Source organism: Lucilia cuprina, chromosome 6 (assembly GCF_022045245.1).
Source record: "Lucilia cuprina isolate Lc7/37 chromosome 6, ASM2204524v1, whole genome shotgun sequence".
Taxonomy (NCBI): domain Eukaryota; kingdom Metazoa; phylum Arthropoda; class Insecta; order Diptera; family Calliphoridae; genus Lucilia; species Lucilia cuprina.
The window spans coordinates 33,238,605-33,254,980 of record NC_060954.1 but is presented as its reverse complement, the minus strand read 5'-3'; the positions used below and the strand labels follow the sequence as shown (position 1 = coordinate 33,254,980).

The following is a 16,376-nucleotide window of genomic DNA, read 5'->3' as shown; positions in this document are numbered from 1 at the left end:
CAAAGTTAGTTATTTTTTTAATTTAATGAGTTAGCATAGTACAAACATTTAAATTTTAGTCCTCGAAAAAGTCTGATCCTTGGGGAAAAGGATTAAATGGTATATTTTATTGTAGTTTAATATAGAAAAATTAATATAACCTTAACCTTTTTGTTCTTCAAATGACGATTGAATTTTATTTAATATTACATTCGGCATCCTAAGCGAATTACAAGAAACTTTTTGAATTTTCCATAATAATTAATACAAACTTAATACAAAGTTTAAAAAATAATAAAAGTAACATTTTATACTATTATTTTTGTCAAAACTTTAACGTTAACCACAGCTGTTCAAATAGTTATCAATACAACCATTTTTCTAACCACATTCAAAATTACTTTGCATAATCAATTAGGTACGAGCCATGAATTAATTTTAAATTGTATCATTCTATTAAGGAAGTTTGTCATCGTATGAATTTGTTTGTATTTGTAAAACAATTCTATAGTACTTCTGACCTTTATTTACCTAAATTTGTATTACCAGTATATGCTATATGTGTTGACACAAGATAAGAATAATAAATAAATTGAACTAAAAACATATTTATTTTGAAAAAAAAAAATTAACAAGAAAAAAACATGAATCATCAAAGCCATCAGACATTGTACTACAACTGACACGTTTTATGTCAATTACTACGACAACAATTATTCACGCTTTAACGCTAATAAAAATTGTAAACGTTATTAAAAAAAGTAAATAAATGAAAATAGAAATCAATAAACAAAAAATCACCTTCAGTTCTATTTATTTTGTTTTTTTTTTTCTTTCTTAAGTTCATGAATTGTTTTTCAAAAACAACAGTATTATGAATATTAATTATGATTCAACAGTAAAATAAATTCATTGTTTAAATTATAATTAAATAATTCATATTTGTACTTATTATGTGTATGTCAATTCGATATTTTTATTTTCTTTATAAATCAATTAACATTCCTGTTAAAATTCATTGTAAATTATATAAAACAAAAGCGAACAATTGTTTTAAAGAAAATTTGAAAAAAATAATAATACATAACTTCATTATTGTAATACAGGCGAGTGTTTTTTTTTTTGACATTCTTACAAAACTTAAGAAAAAATAGCAGTTTTTTTTTAAATTTTCCAAAAAGCCAATATATAATACATAGTAATAGTAAGGAAAACTTCAGCTGTTTTAGTTTATATTGTACGTTTATAGTATGTATTTAAATATTTATATAATATATAAAAAAAGTAATAAAACATTGGTTTTAAACACTAAGATTAAATTGGATTCTGTAACATATTTTATATAATTCATTCGATTTCATTTTGTTTTTGCTTTTTCTTAAATTCTACAATTACAAATCTTTTTTTTTTTCTTGTTTTACGAATATAACAACAGGTATTTATATTTGTTGATTCATTTGATTCGTATTTCATTGTTAAATTGTACGTTTTCTTTTATATTTTTGGAAAATTACATTTGTATGTTTTTGTGTGTGTATGTGTGAGTTTTTAAATATTTTGAAAAGAAAAAAACTATGCAGAGGGATTTGTTTTTTTGTAAATGTTTAAATGATTGAGATTTTTGTTATTTGTTTTTACAAAACATTTAATTAATAAGCATTTCTTCGCTTATAGTTACGCACATTATTGGCCAGACAACAGGCAAAGATGAAACCAACAAGCTGTAAGGAAATTAAAATAAGAAATAGATAATTATTAAAATGTTACAATAGATTTAAGAAATCAAAAATATCTAGTTTTTGCATAAATAATAATTAAAAAAATAAAACTTCAACTGAATGAATAACTTACCTCGATAGCAATTAAACCAAGACCAAAGTATTTAGCATTATCGGTTTTGCCAGAAAAGTTTTCAACAAACTTAGCCTTGCAGCCTCCATAGTAGTTGAGAGGAGTGCATGTGCTACCAGCTGGGCAACAACTTTCAGTTGGCAATTTAAGAATGAGAGCATAATCAGCAGGTCCATTAGAGCCGCAACATTGAAACTAATAAAAATAATTTAAGTATGAAAATAAATAAAAAACGTTTTATTTTTATTCTATTGATTATACAAACCGATTTTTGGATGGCTTCAAAAACACCTGCCTCTCTGGCTTCACGTTCCCACGTCTTGTCAATAACTTCACCCATAAGATTAGTAATTTTGTCTTTGTTAGTCCAGAGCAATACAATCAAAACTAATTGAAGAATGAGCAAGATTAACATGAACACAGCATAGCACATGGTCATGCAGACATCTTCGCGAATGGCACCACAGCAGCCCAAAAATGAAATGAATACCACAATTGAACCAATTGTGATTAAGCATATAGGCACAGCTGCCTGTGGTGGGAAAGCGACCTGATTGTCAACTTCAATGAGATTTATGCTGTTTAAAACAATCACGCCATAAACAATTGCCAAAATGCCGAGAATCTAAAAATAGACAATAATTAAAAATTTGTAAAACTTTTTTACTTTTTAATAAAAATTTCTTAGTTTAATTTTATTTTCAAAATATACCTAGACTATTGACCACAATCGTTTACAAATTTCTATTTAAAAATTTAAAATAAAATTTGTTAAAAGTTTTATTTCAGAAGAGTAATCATTTTATCATAATCATTCTTCATTTGTTATAACAACTAAACAATGGTTTACTTATTGTTTTTTAAACAGTATTTCCATACAAAATTCCTATAATAAACCCTCTTTAACTTTATCACATATTTATGAATATGGGAAAATATTTTTGTAATTCATGTGATCATTACAAATTCATATATTTCTATAAAAATATATATGTATGTGTTTAAGTAAACAGCTGCTATAACTCTAACTATCTGAGCTTAATCATCAAACTTGGTAGTGTTTTTATTATATAAAAAAAAAAATTTGCAATTAATTACAAATTCCAAAAACGATTTCTTTTTGCCATATTTTATTTGAAACCTTTATTTAGTCTGTTATACAATTGAAAAAATTAAGTTTTAAAACAAATTTCACCTTTGGCTATTAAATAATAATGATAAATGTATAAATTCGATTTTAAACTAAATTCCAGTCATGCATATATTCCAACTTCGCTAATTTACAAACAATAAAATGGTAATATATGGCTTATTTATTTATTAGAACGGAAAATCAAAGAATTGAGCTTCTAGTCTCTTTTCTAGACAGTCCGTTAATAGGTCTGTTGTGCTCTCCCGCTGCTAGAAAACACAGCATTTTGGACATAGTTTCTAAAATTTTTTTCTATAGTATTCACAAGTATTGATGTCGTTCCCATTTGATTTTTAAACTAGGTCCTAGATCAAACATATCTTGGCTTTGATTTTCATATGTATGTATAAGAAAATCCATAAATCATACATAGTGGGCTAAGTGAGATAGAGTGGTCTGGACAGTTAAATATGTGGTGGGTATCATGGGGACCCTGTTCACAAGATGGGCATATATTGGGGACGGCACGGTCTATGCGGGACCAGTAGGCGTTGTGCCTGTTGCTCCATCCCGATCTCAGTTGTGCCAGAGCAACTCTTGTTTTCCGCGGCAGGTTCTTCTCTGTTTCCGCTATGGGCGGTGGGCGACCTCCAAGACGGTAACCTGAAAACGCGGTATTGATGGCGTCTCTATGAATGTCGTTCAAAGCTGCTGTATACGGAGTCCAATCTAAGGGATCCTGAACATAACTTCGTATGTCCTCTTCGTACACATGGAGGTACTTCCTGACATGCCTCGGGGGAGCATCCAACTGTGTGATGTTAAAGTTGGGATGACTTCGGTGACATCCCAATAGAAACTGTCTAGTCAGCATGACATTATGTTCCTTGACTGGGAGGACCTTCGTTTCCTCATGTAGATGGTGTTCTGAGGTTATTTGCATGTAGCCCGTTACAGTCCTTAGGGCAGCATTTTGGCAGCTTTGAATATTTCTCCACTGGGTATCACTGAGCGATGGAGACCACACTGGATCAGCATAATTGACCACTGACCGGCCAATTTATTTTATAGGTAGCCAACAAGGTTTCTCGACCATTCTCTAAGTACTGCCGGCTAGCGCTTTGAGGACCTTGTTTCTACTTCGCAATTTGTGCGTAATTGCAGTGGCATGAGCTGAGGAAGTAAATAGGCTGTCAAAGGTGACGCCCAAAATCTTTGGGTGGTTTACAGTCGGAATTTGGTTTCCATCGACTACGACGCCTAGATTCGAGTTTACCTCCTTCGTCCACATCCTTTAAAATCTAGGCTTTGATTTACATATGTGTTTATGAAAATCCAAAAAATGCATTCTTCTCTAACATACTGCAGAGTTGGATCAAAAACTGACTGACTGAAATCAATCTTGAATGCATATAAAAACACAAAAAAAAAACAACAAATTCTGTGAGAATCGGCTATTTTCAATTTCTATAAAATTCTTAAGTTTTATTCTATAGACAAAACAATGAGTCACGATATCAATAGACAAAAAAGCATTTGACGAGTTCAAGTAGACAAAGAAAAAATTTCAGAAAAAATAAGAAAAAATCTGTAAAAATCAATTCAGATGAACTCAAAATATGTTTATAGTATACATAGTATGTGATTTGCGAACAAATATGTTTGTTCATAAATATGCGAAAAAAATTATTTCAATTTTATGACGCAATAAACAAAAAACAAATACTTTTGAAAACTTTATTTTGAAGAATGTGAGTGAAAGCGATTAAAACCAATATACATACATATGTAAACTGCTACCATCATTGGGACATAACAAGTACGTTACTCATAAACATTGTTATTTATATTAGAGGGTGGAATACATAAATAAAGTCAAGGAAAGCTAACCGAAGGAAGCAAAATAAAAAGGGGAGTAAAATAACTGCGTAGAAAGTAAGATTATTCTTTACTAAAGTGAAATTCTTGTAGTATTTATGCAATATATTTGTGGCGACATTGTCTTTAAAAAAAGTATTTAACCGAGAAGTTGGTAGTATGACGTAGTAAATGAAAACAAATAAAACTCTTGAGAAAAACAAAACTAAGAAAATGTACGTGATTATGCGTAATGACAAGTGTTCCCATTCAACATCATCCCAAATCTAGGACAATGTAAAAAAAGTTGTTATTTACAAACAACAAAGTCACAAATATACTTACATATTGATGTACATATATATGCCAGTATTTGTATAAAAACTCAAAGCCGTTATACATAAAAACAGTCTGTAAAAATATGTGTTTATTTAAATAATTTTAACACATAGTAGAAGAAACTGGTTTTGTTAGATAGGGGAATAAATTTTAAGGAAAGTGAAGTCGTTAAAATATTAAAAAAACTCCCCAAAAATACCTACCTACTAAGAAATGTACAAATGTATATAAAGAAGATCATTGTTTAAAAATACGAAAAACGAGTTCTTTTTTATATTGGCCTATGGATGACGTCAGGTTTTTGTTTGTTGATTTGGTAGACAAAGAATATGAGATAAAATTTTAAAAGCTTTATTTATCTAACTCAGGGATGGCAAAATTAGTATAAAATTATGAGTTTAATTTGGTATTTTATCACTATACCAATAGTATTACTGTTTTTGGAAAATACATAACTGACATAATTTTTATACATACCAAGGTTAGTTGGATATTGATACCTACACATCTAACAAATTTTTGGAAAATGTCTAGAAAATATTACTCTGAAAGCATAGTCCAAATTTCCGATACGATACATAGATCTCAAGATATATTACTTCAAAAATGGAAAACATACACACTTAAAGGTTTAAGGGATCTTTTCATATTGACGACCTGTAGATTAAATACAAATTTACATGGATAGACCGATGGATGGATAAGTCTACATCAAGAAAGTTGTTCTTAGTTGATTGCTATATTTATCCACATAAGATTAGCTCGAAGGTATAATAAAATTGTAACCCATCCAGCTATGATTGTCCGGTCAGTGGTATTCAAAGCTGTAAAAATTCTGCTTAAGGATAGTTACAGTCTGCATGTGAATAACCTCCGAATACCATATAAATATGGAAACGAATGTCCTTCTAGTCAAAGAAGACAATAAAATGCTGAAAAAAACAGTTCCTGAATTGTTACCGAAAAATTCATCCATACTTCAACACAGTTGGATGCTCCCCCAAAATACACGCAGTTAGTTAATCAGCCATCTTTAAGGCCTGTTGTGCGTTCGATAACCTGAGCATGAGGTGGAAATCAAACAAACCACCTCGAGTCTACCAGACTAGAACACTAGCCACATAATAAAGGCAGGTGTAATATAGGCAAAGCCTCAGGATTAGATATTACTAGCCAGCACAACAGCTGTCCCATAGGCTCACAAACTTAACTCCCTACGACTAAGACTGACTAAGGTGCAAAACTTCTCCAGCTTCCAATAAAATTTTATGACACCAATTAATTATATAAAAAATAATTAATAATATTTAATATTTTCAGGGAAGAACATTCAGTCACAGTCAATCTGTTACAAAAACAGAACTACAGAAATACAACAAGAACTACAGTACAATACAATTTGAAAATCCTTTTGTATTATTAAGTTTTGCAGTAAGACTTACAATTTATGCGCACATAAACATATTCATAGACACTCTTTGATTAAAGAAAACATCTTTTATATGTTGATCCTTTAAGAATTCAGGTAAATGGAAATATATCTGGCATAGATTATAAGGATAACAAAAGGACATTAATTGCTACTGTCACATCTGTCTGCTTAAGGATTATGATTTTAGAAATATTAGAAAATGTATAAGATAAGAAATCTGGCAAACAAATTAAATAACAGGAGTACACAAATCATATTTGTACTCTCTTTTTATCGAATTTAATTTAAAAATAACTTTGTATTTATAAATTGTTTAATGATTTAAACAAATGCTTAACATTTTATTGATACTGTTGAATACTGTTGTTAGTTTATGACTCCAATATTCAGAAGTATTTAGAAATTTGTGCATTATATGTAAAAAAATCCACCCTAATATTAAAGACATATGTATGAAATCATGTGCTGGCGCCAAAACTAAAGTCAGTTTAAATATTTGCTATTAGTTGGCATGAGAGAAGAAAAATATTGTTGTTTATAGGAAAAAACAAGTGTTTGTTAGATGCTTCCATAAAAGCGTAAAAGAACTTTTAAGTAATGTAATATACATATTTCGTATTATTCTAATATAATATTGAACATTTAGATGTCCGCTTGATGACAAAGGATATTTTAATACAAATTGTCATATACAAACATATGTATGTTCTCATTAATGTATAAAGAATATTCCCAAATAACTTAAGGGATTAAAATTTCAAGTCCCCAGCTACTGTACACAGAAACAAATGTTATTTGTATGTACACACATAAGTACATATGTATTCGATTACAACATGTTAGAGATAATACTATTTCTATGAGTTCAACAAGTTTTGTTTTGTTATGCAAAAGTACTAAAAATTAAACAATTTCATTCCCCAAATACTAATAACAAATAAAATAATTGTTGAAAATAGTTAATTTAATTATCATGTCAAGAGGTTATAAAATGCTTATAATTAGCACTAGTTATTTTCTTTTTTTTACATAAATAGTGTTAACTTTTTAATGTTTTCAGTTGTTTTTAGCAACTATTGTATGTTTTTAATTTTAATTAAAGTAAATTTTTGCAAATGACCACACCCAAGGGGAAGAAAGTGAGTGTTAATATACAATACAATCATCACTACCAGCAGTAATAATATCAACAAATAATAATAATAATATGTACAACAAGTGTGTGCGGATGATGATAATGAATGCGTGAGTGTGGCAAGTAACTGGAGTGGCAAACGACAAAAAAAAAATAATAATAATGATAAGTTTATTTACAGAATACATACAATAAATAAAAAAATAAAGTATGAGCGAGTTTATGTGGGGGTTAACAATTATTATTATTTTCTTTAATTCACAAACAGTAGTTTATACTATAGATACTTTTGTATATTCGCTGGTACAAATGTATTTGTATTTATTGTTGTTGTTGTTTTCATATTAGGAAAGTCAACCTAATTTCGTTTATATTCATTCACTTAATAATTTATTCCGTTTTTGTTGTATCGCAAACAAAACTCATAAAATGATGCAGTAATTTTTTTTCCTCTTAAATTGCGTTTTTAAAATGAATTTTTATGGGAGTTTGTCTTAACGTTTGGTATGTATGTATACACGTCCGTAAATATGTGACAAATATTCATTCAACTTAACTAATAATGTCTAAACAAATAAGTTAGACATTCTCAACTTGTGTCGTCAGAGATATATTATGTTTGTGCAAATAAATATATATTTAAAGGAAATCAAAAGTTGATTTTTTTAGGGGTCACGTCATTTTCGTGAAATATTTGATAGGTTTGAACGTAGCTTTATAAAAATAGTTTAGCCGTGATGCTTTAAGATTGTTTAAGTATAAATTCCCTCTGCCTGGACTTTTAACTGTAAAATTCTTTTTTAGAGAATTATTACAACACAACGAATGCCTTTGTGTTTTTCAAATTATTCTATATTTCACAAAAAATCCAATTAGAATTAGCCAACAAAACAAGATTCTACAATTTTAAATTAATATTATTAATAATTTCTATCAATCACCAATTTAAAGAAATCATATACAGCTTTAGATTTAAAATGTTGAGTAATTGATTGAAAAGAATAAACCGGAAATTAAATTACGTTTGCACTAAAAAAGCCTTTAACTTCTTAATTTCGTCATAATCTTTAAATAAACTTCCATATAAATTAAAAAAACAATCAAATAATACAACTTATGTGTAAATATTTTTTTACGTTTAAATAAGATTAAACTCTTAACAATAAAATGTTTTCCTATTTCAATTTGTGTTTAATACATTTAAAAACAAACTTGACTCAAATCTGAGTCATACAAAATTTCACCAGAAAGCACAAATATATTCACATAATGCACAAATTATTATCCGCTGAAACTGAAAAATTTTGCAATTATAACACATTCGTCATTCTCAAAACCCCCACTTGATAATTCAAACGAAACCAAATTTATTGCAAACGTATAATTTCTAAGTTATTCTAAAATAACTGAAATTATTCTGAGGAATACTCTTTTCTAAAGACGTTATATTTTCAAAATGTTTAAACAACAAACATTTTCTAAAGAAGCAAAATTATTAAATGATGATTTCATCAAAAAATAAGGGACAAAATAAAGTTAAAGATAAAAATGTTTAAATAATTAAACAAAAACTTATGTATAAATATGTTGTGGTTAGATTATATACAATGACGGTTACTTCTTTGGAGGCAAGTAGAAGTTTATATGCTTAAGTAGATAAAGAATGGATAAACAAAAACAATTATTGTATATAAAGTTCTAAACATTTTCTACTTTAAAATAATAAACAAGTTTCAAACTCGTTTTAAAATAAAATTTAGGAAAACAATACTTCAACGCTGTTAACTTTATTTTTTCGTTTTTAGTTTTTTGCCAGTAGTAGTGAGAACTTAACAATAAAAAAAATTTTAATTAAAATTTAAAAGTACAGGTCGCTATTGTAAAGTAATATACTAATACATTTTAGGAATACACACTTGAAATTAAAAAAAATATATACACTTATATATGTATATATTTTAAAATTACTGTGTTTACTCAGTAGTCAGATTTACTATATGAAACTCTCTCTCTTTCTCTAATGAATGATAAAGATTTAAAACCTTAAGATAATAAAAACTTTTTAAATAACTAAATGAAATTATTAACAATTTGACGTTCCCACGACAATTGGATCTGCGTTCCGGAACGACCAAATTCTCAATCGGCCAAAGATTGTCAAAACAGCAACAGCTGTATTAACCGGAAGTTTTTTCCCCAGGGAAGAACATCCAGTTACTGCCAACCTGTTACAACAACAAGATTAACAATTTGAAGAATCTCTGAAATTGTTTTCAAATTTTAAATATTCAGATTGAATTTTACAACTAAAATATTTCAATTTTTTTCATACAAAACATCGTTTGGTTCTCTTGATTTTCAAAGTTAAGCTTAATAAGGTCTTTCACATAGATGTCAAAGATATAAATTGTAACTGACTTTTAGTCTTTACAATTAAATTGTTAACTTGACACTGTAAAATTGACCTCACATCACCCGGTGCTCACAAATGAATTTTTAAGTTTATAATGGTTAACAATACGATTTTTTTTTTACATTTCCTTTTATGTTATATTTTCGTATATTAAATATAAAAGGGAACAAAAATAAAAATAAAACTATAAACAAAATTGTGATATCGAAATTAGTCTGGTGTTTACTTAATCATACGAAAAACCTGTTTTTTTGTTTAAATTAATGGTTAAAACGAGTTGAAATAATTTTTTTATATGGTTTTGAAACCATCTATTTTTATACCCTACACCACCATAGTGAAGAGGGTATTATGCGTTTGTGCTGATGATAACTTAAGGTCGATTTAGCTATGTCCGTCTACCTGTGTGTCCATGTAAACCTTGTGCGCACGCTACAGGTCGCAATTTTTAAGATAATTTGATGAAATTTAGCACATACTCTTTTTTGGTTTAAGGACGAAATGCTATTGAAAATGGTTGAAATTGGTTCATTATTTCGCCTAGCCCCAATATAACCTCAAATTACCGAATATTTTGAATTTTGTATTGTATTTTCTATTGTATTTATGTTTACAAAAATTTAAGATAACAATTTGTTTAAATCTTGTTTTTACTGGGGGTTTAGTCAATAAATATAATTCCATCTTTCAATTTCTTTCGACAATATTTAATGCATTTAGCTCATTTTAATTACCTTTAAATTACAAACAACAAGGTTAGAATAACTTTTTTGTCATAAACAAGTTACAGACTTCCACATTAAAACAATGAATCAATGCATTCATACATACGCCAACAAAAAAAAATAACTCATTTTATAATTTTCTTATAAAAAGCACAAAATTTTTAACCGGCTTTAAACTGTTGTTATGTTTATTTTTTAACACAAAATAAACAATGATGCAACAAGTTTAAGTTTTTTGTTGTGTGAAGAGTTTATAAATAATTTATGAGTTTCGAATTATTAATATGTATATTTCAAAAGCTTTCAAAACTTACCGACACCAAGGTATTGAAAATAAAGAGAATGTATTTCACTAATGTTGTTCCACAATCCATGTTAACGAATGTTTTTTTAACTGAAAAAAATATAAGAAATAATATTAAAAAATTGCTTGTAACCACCAAAAACTACAATTATTTTCTTATTAGAATCTATACTTTAAACGTTTTTTTAAGAAATTATTTATTTTTTTATGTATTTCACTATTGAACTTGTAAATTTCTAGTTGGAAGGTATATTTGATACTAATTGGATAATTATTGTATTATTTTTTAACATCTGTTTTCAAAATTATTTATCAACAGTTTGTTGTATTTTTATAGTGGCAATAAATATCTGTTTATCTTTTATCGCACACAGAGTTAAGAGTAAAATGAGATTTTTTAGATTTCACATCACAAGTAAATTATTGCTGTAGTTACTAATAAATATACTATATAAATGTGCAAATAACAATGTGAAATTTACTTTTTCAAGTACATATCGTTCATTTCCTTGTGAACTGTCATAACTATATTTTGTTAACTAAATACTACAAAACATCAGCTTTACTAACTACATACATGGTATATGTATGATCCTTTTTTAACTGTATTGTCATAATCACATACACTGACTTTATCAGAAGTTACCCAGCAGTTTGACGGGACAGTCCCGAACTGACCACTTAACCTACCACTTGTGGTGGCCCCTAGCCACCTGACTACCAGGTGACCAACCATTTTAACATACGTACGAAGAAGTCAATCGTCACTCTACACCTTACAAAGAGACAGTAAAGAGACGATCGCCTCCGCTCTCGCTTAGAAAGGGGACATTAAAGTAACGACTGTCTTCATTCTCGTTTACAAAGAGTTTATTTGTGACGAAAGACCAAAAACATACGAATTAGAATCAGCCAGGTGGTAAGATATTAATGGAACTAAAATTTAAAAATTTCAAGTGTCTACTCTCTAGAATACTATGGGACAATAATGTGACTATTGACCCGAAAGATATAAATTTGAGTCAACCAGATGGTGGCATATTAGTAGAAAGTAATAATCATTTCTCCAAAAGATGAGTAAAATAACTGTTTTTAAAGAGTATAATCTCAAGGTTACTTGAGGACAGTAAAGAGACGACTGTCTCCGCTCCCGCTTACAAAGAGGACACTAAAGTGACGACTGTCTTCATTCTCGATTACAAAGGGTACATTCGTGACGAATGATCCAAAACATACGAACTACTATCATCCAGGTGGTTAACTATTAGTGGAAACTACTGTCTTCTTTGTATGCATTGACTCTATGTCGAACTGCTGGGTATTAAATGACGTAAAACATTCTATCTATGCAGTTTTTCTTTAAACAAATTTTGAATTATGAAGTTGTTCCGGTAATTGAACGACATGTAAATGTTATTAAATAGGTATTTCTATTAAAAATATTCTCACATATTTTTTAAGAATGTAATTGTAAAGTAAAATGAATGCAATCACATTATTGTTTTGTTTGCCAGTTTAACTTAAATGATGTACATATGTATATTATATATGAAAATATTGTATTTAAGTCGTTTTATTAGTTTTTTGTTGTATTTTATTACTTTTTATTGTTGTATATCTTTAGCTATACATAAAAAGTAAATTATACCCTTAAATAAATAGGAAATACGAAATTTTGAGAAAAAATTTTATTTTAAAGTGTAATAATCTTAAATTAAATGTCAGAATAATAAAATAATAATAATTATTTACATATCATAATTCTTAAAACAATAAAACGAGTTTAAATGATTGTATCTTTTAAGAAACAAGGAGCAAGTCTGGCTATGGTAATATCTTTACAATAATATAACAAGCCTAGGCTCTAAGCCAATTTTTTACACTTTAATTATGAGACAAATGGTTTAATTAACACAATAAACATTAAACATTATTTTAGTATCTGTTGTTTGTAAATAAGATTAATAGAAATTATTTTATTTGATTTTCATGTTAGAACCTTAGTGTTTGGCTTTGTTGAATGTGTTTTTGTTTGTTTGTTACTCAATTAAGTTGAATTATCAAGTAAATTATTGCCGGAGACTGAAAAACTCTATGTACTTTAGTTTATATATGTATACTAACAATTTGATTTAATTATAAAACTAGTTTCGTCATGGTATATGATCATGTCATTTATTCATTTCTATACTCTTTCAACATTTAGTACAGCAGTATGAGTTTACAAACAATAATCCGGTTTTTTGTTTGAAACGAGTGATTCAGATCTGCTAAAGAATAACTCCTTAGTTAAAAAATGAACTATAATATATAAAATTAAGATTTAAAATCTTAACAGAATATCTGAAATATTTTGTATTATTAGATAGTTTAAGTGGCCAAAATATGATGGTTAAATACCTAAATAAAACTGTCAAATTTGCGTCTTTAGTTATCTATGTGTGTAAGAGTTCTCACACTTTTTCTCTACTTAAATTGTATTACTACATTCTCTATACTTTACATTCTTTTAAATGCCTGAAATGTTGGCCTTCCGGCAAAGAAATATATATTTTTTAATTCGCATTTTTGAATTAAACTTTGAGTTAGCAAAATGAAAGATTATTATGGTGGTTGTTTTTTTTTTTTTTTTTTTTTTTGTAAGTAAACTCACAACTACAACAAAAAACAAACATTATTTGTACTTTACATGGCGGCATTTTTCTTTTGTTTGCTTTTCTGTTCAACTAGTGGTGAGTGGTTGTTGTTTTTGTTTTTTTTTAATACAGTTTATTATACGAATTAATTTTAGATACATTAATGATCTAAGTAGTTGAGGAGGGCAATTAATTGAAAATAAACTTTTCTAATTCCTTTGCTTGTTTTTTTTTTTTTGTATTTAGATCAACAATATCACAAAAAAATCTTTAGTCTAAGTTTGTTCAACTCTTTTTTGGTTTTTCCTGAGAAAATTTAATGTAATTTTCCCCCTTAAGCAAAAAAGAAAAAAAAAAGATAAAACAATGGAAGCAAAAGAAATCATGCGTTCATTGACATGATTTCAGAGATTTTTAGTTGTTTTTTTTTTCTTCTTTTTTAAGAAAATTGATTCTCTCACATTTATATGTGAAAAAATAATCATGAAACTTTTTCAACTTTCGTACTTGGGTGTAAAAATAAAATAAACGACAATTTTATTCTTTTGGCTTAACATCCTTTGTTATACTCAAACAAAACAACAGCAAAAAATTTATTAAAACGCACTATAACACAAACTCAGTATTTATAAATCGAGGAGCTATCTGTCCAAGTATTTATGAACAACTCTATTTTTCTTTCTATAATTTTATTTACGGTTTTTTGTCCTTCATAGTTCACTTGAATTTCAATTGATAAATTCGTAATTAATACTTGGTTTGCAATTATTGTTCATTACTACTTTTTTGTTGTCTGTTCTTTTTTTTACCTTAAAACACTCGAGTATAATAAAACCGTTACAAACGATTTTAACTTCTATTTTTCTTTCTGTAGTATTTAACGCGTACGCTTCTTTTGCCGTTTTGTTTGTGACTGAATTGAAAACGCACAGAGAAAAATTGTTGCCTCTGAAAAAATGAATGCAGCAAAGACCTGCGCTGACTAAAAATAACAACGCCGGCATAATAAAAAAATTCAACGACGGCTTAAACACGTATAAAAGCCGCGTTAGTTTTTAAGTTTGTTTTAAATGTTTATATTCTTAGTCCGTTATTAAAATTTATGAAAAATGTAATAGAGCAAACTTAATTTTAACAGCATATTTCATACATGAACCAACATTATAAATTTTATAATAATTTTTAATATAAATACAAAAATATTACAATATAATACAAAAATATACAAAAATATAACTGCTAAATTTTCTTATCTCTCGTTCTCTTTATAGGATTTTAAAAACTGAGGTACAAACAAATTCGAATATTATTTTAATATTTGTAGTCACTCTATTATATCAGTATCAAGGGTTCCCTTTTGTTATTTAAGAATTACTGAAATAATTGTAGATTTCGTTTGTCTCCAAAAAATATATATACTAGTATGGAATATTCTCTAAAATCCGTCCGTCCATGTAAATCTTGTAATCAAACTACAGGTTGCAATTTTGGAGATAATGAAATTCGGCACATGATCTTCTATGGTACCGTAGAAGAAGCTTATTGAAAATGGTTAACATCGGTTCATTATTTCATCTAACCCCATACAACTGAACTCACCGAATAGGGCTTTTAAGTTCATAATTGTGTTTATTATACTCGTATCTGCAAAACCAAGTTCTATACTAGACTTAATAACCTTCATGAATTCTATATGACCCTAGCCCCTATGAAAAGCCCCGCATCAAAATTTCATTTAAATGTCCACAATTTTATTCAACAATAAACGGTTTAAGTACATATATCAGAGGCAAGGACTATATCACATATTATTATTGTAAAAGCTGTAGGGTATTATATGATCGGCCTCGCCCGACTATAATTTTGTAATTGTTTTATTTTGTAAAAGATTATAAAAACTATAAATTTTGTATGAAAAATTATAAATATACATTTTTAATACAAAATTTGATTTATAAAAGGTTTAACAAATAAAAATTTGTTTATGAATAATGTTCATTTATATTCTTTGTGCGTGTATTGCACAAAGTAATGATTTTTGAAAACAAAACACAGAACAAATTCAGTTTATAGAACGCAATCATATTTAAGCTCAATATTTTTGTTTTTTTTTTGTTCTTTTGTTTTTGGAATTTAAAAAGTTTAATGGTGCTGCATATATCGCTAAACTTTCATTACCGATTGAAATATTCACAACATTATTGTGAATTATACACAACTCTGATTTACGGTTGTTGTCTCTGATAAATTTTAAAATATAAATTTTAAATTGAAACCATTCTGATCGAACAGACCTTATAATTACGAAATATATATACAGCAATTCAGTAATCTTACTTATAGTTGATCCAGTTTGTTTGGTATTGAAAATGGGCAATATCGGTCCACGATTTCGCCTAGCTCCCATATAAGGCCTCAAACAGGTGTCATAGGAACATACATCTCTTCGAATAATTTTATAAGGATCGGTCCATTATTGACCTTACCCCCATATAAAATCCCCCTCAGAAAATGACTATCGCCCATAACTGGTAAAAAGAAGCATCAATAGCGGTGTAATTCGGCACAAACAT

The 16,376-nt window shown here is 28.0% G+C and overlaps 1 protein-coding gene across 1 annotated transcript; it reads right to left on the bottom strand.

Annotated features, from left to right (window-relative positions):
• Positions 1-1,202: 1,202 nt before the first annotated feature.
• LOC111675384 (23 kDa integral membrane protein) lies at positions 1,203-14,757 on the bottom strand. The gene is made up of 5 exons (XM_023436146.2): positions 14,613-14,757; positions 11,178-11,257; positions 2,096-2,455; positions 1,831-2,025; positions 1,203-1,700 (listed from the first exon to the last, which is right to left on the bottom strand). Exons 2-5 carry the CDS (start codon positions 11,235-11,237, stop codon positions 1,629-1,631), a joined length of 687 nt encoding a protein of 228 aa, XP_023291914.2. The 5' UTR covers positions 11,238-11,257; positions 14,613-14,757; the 3' UTR covers positions 1,203-1,628.
• Between the last annotated feature and the right edge of the window lie 1,619 nt (positions 14,758-16,376).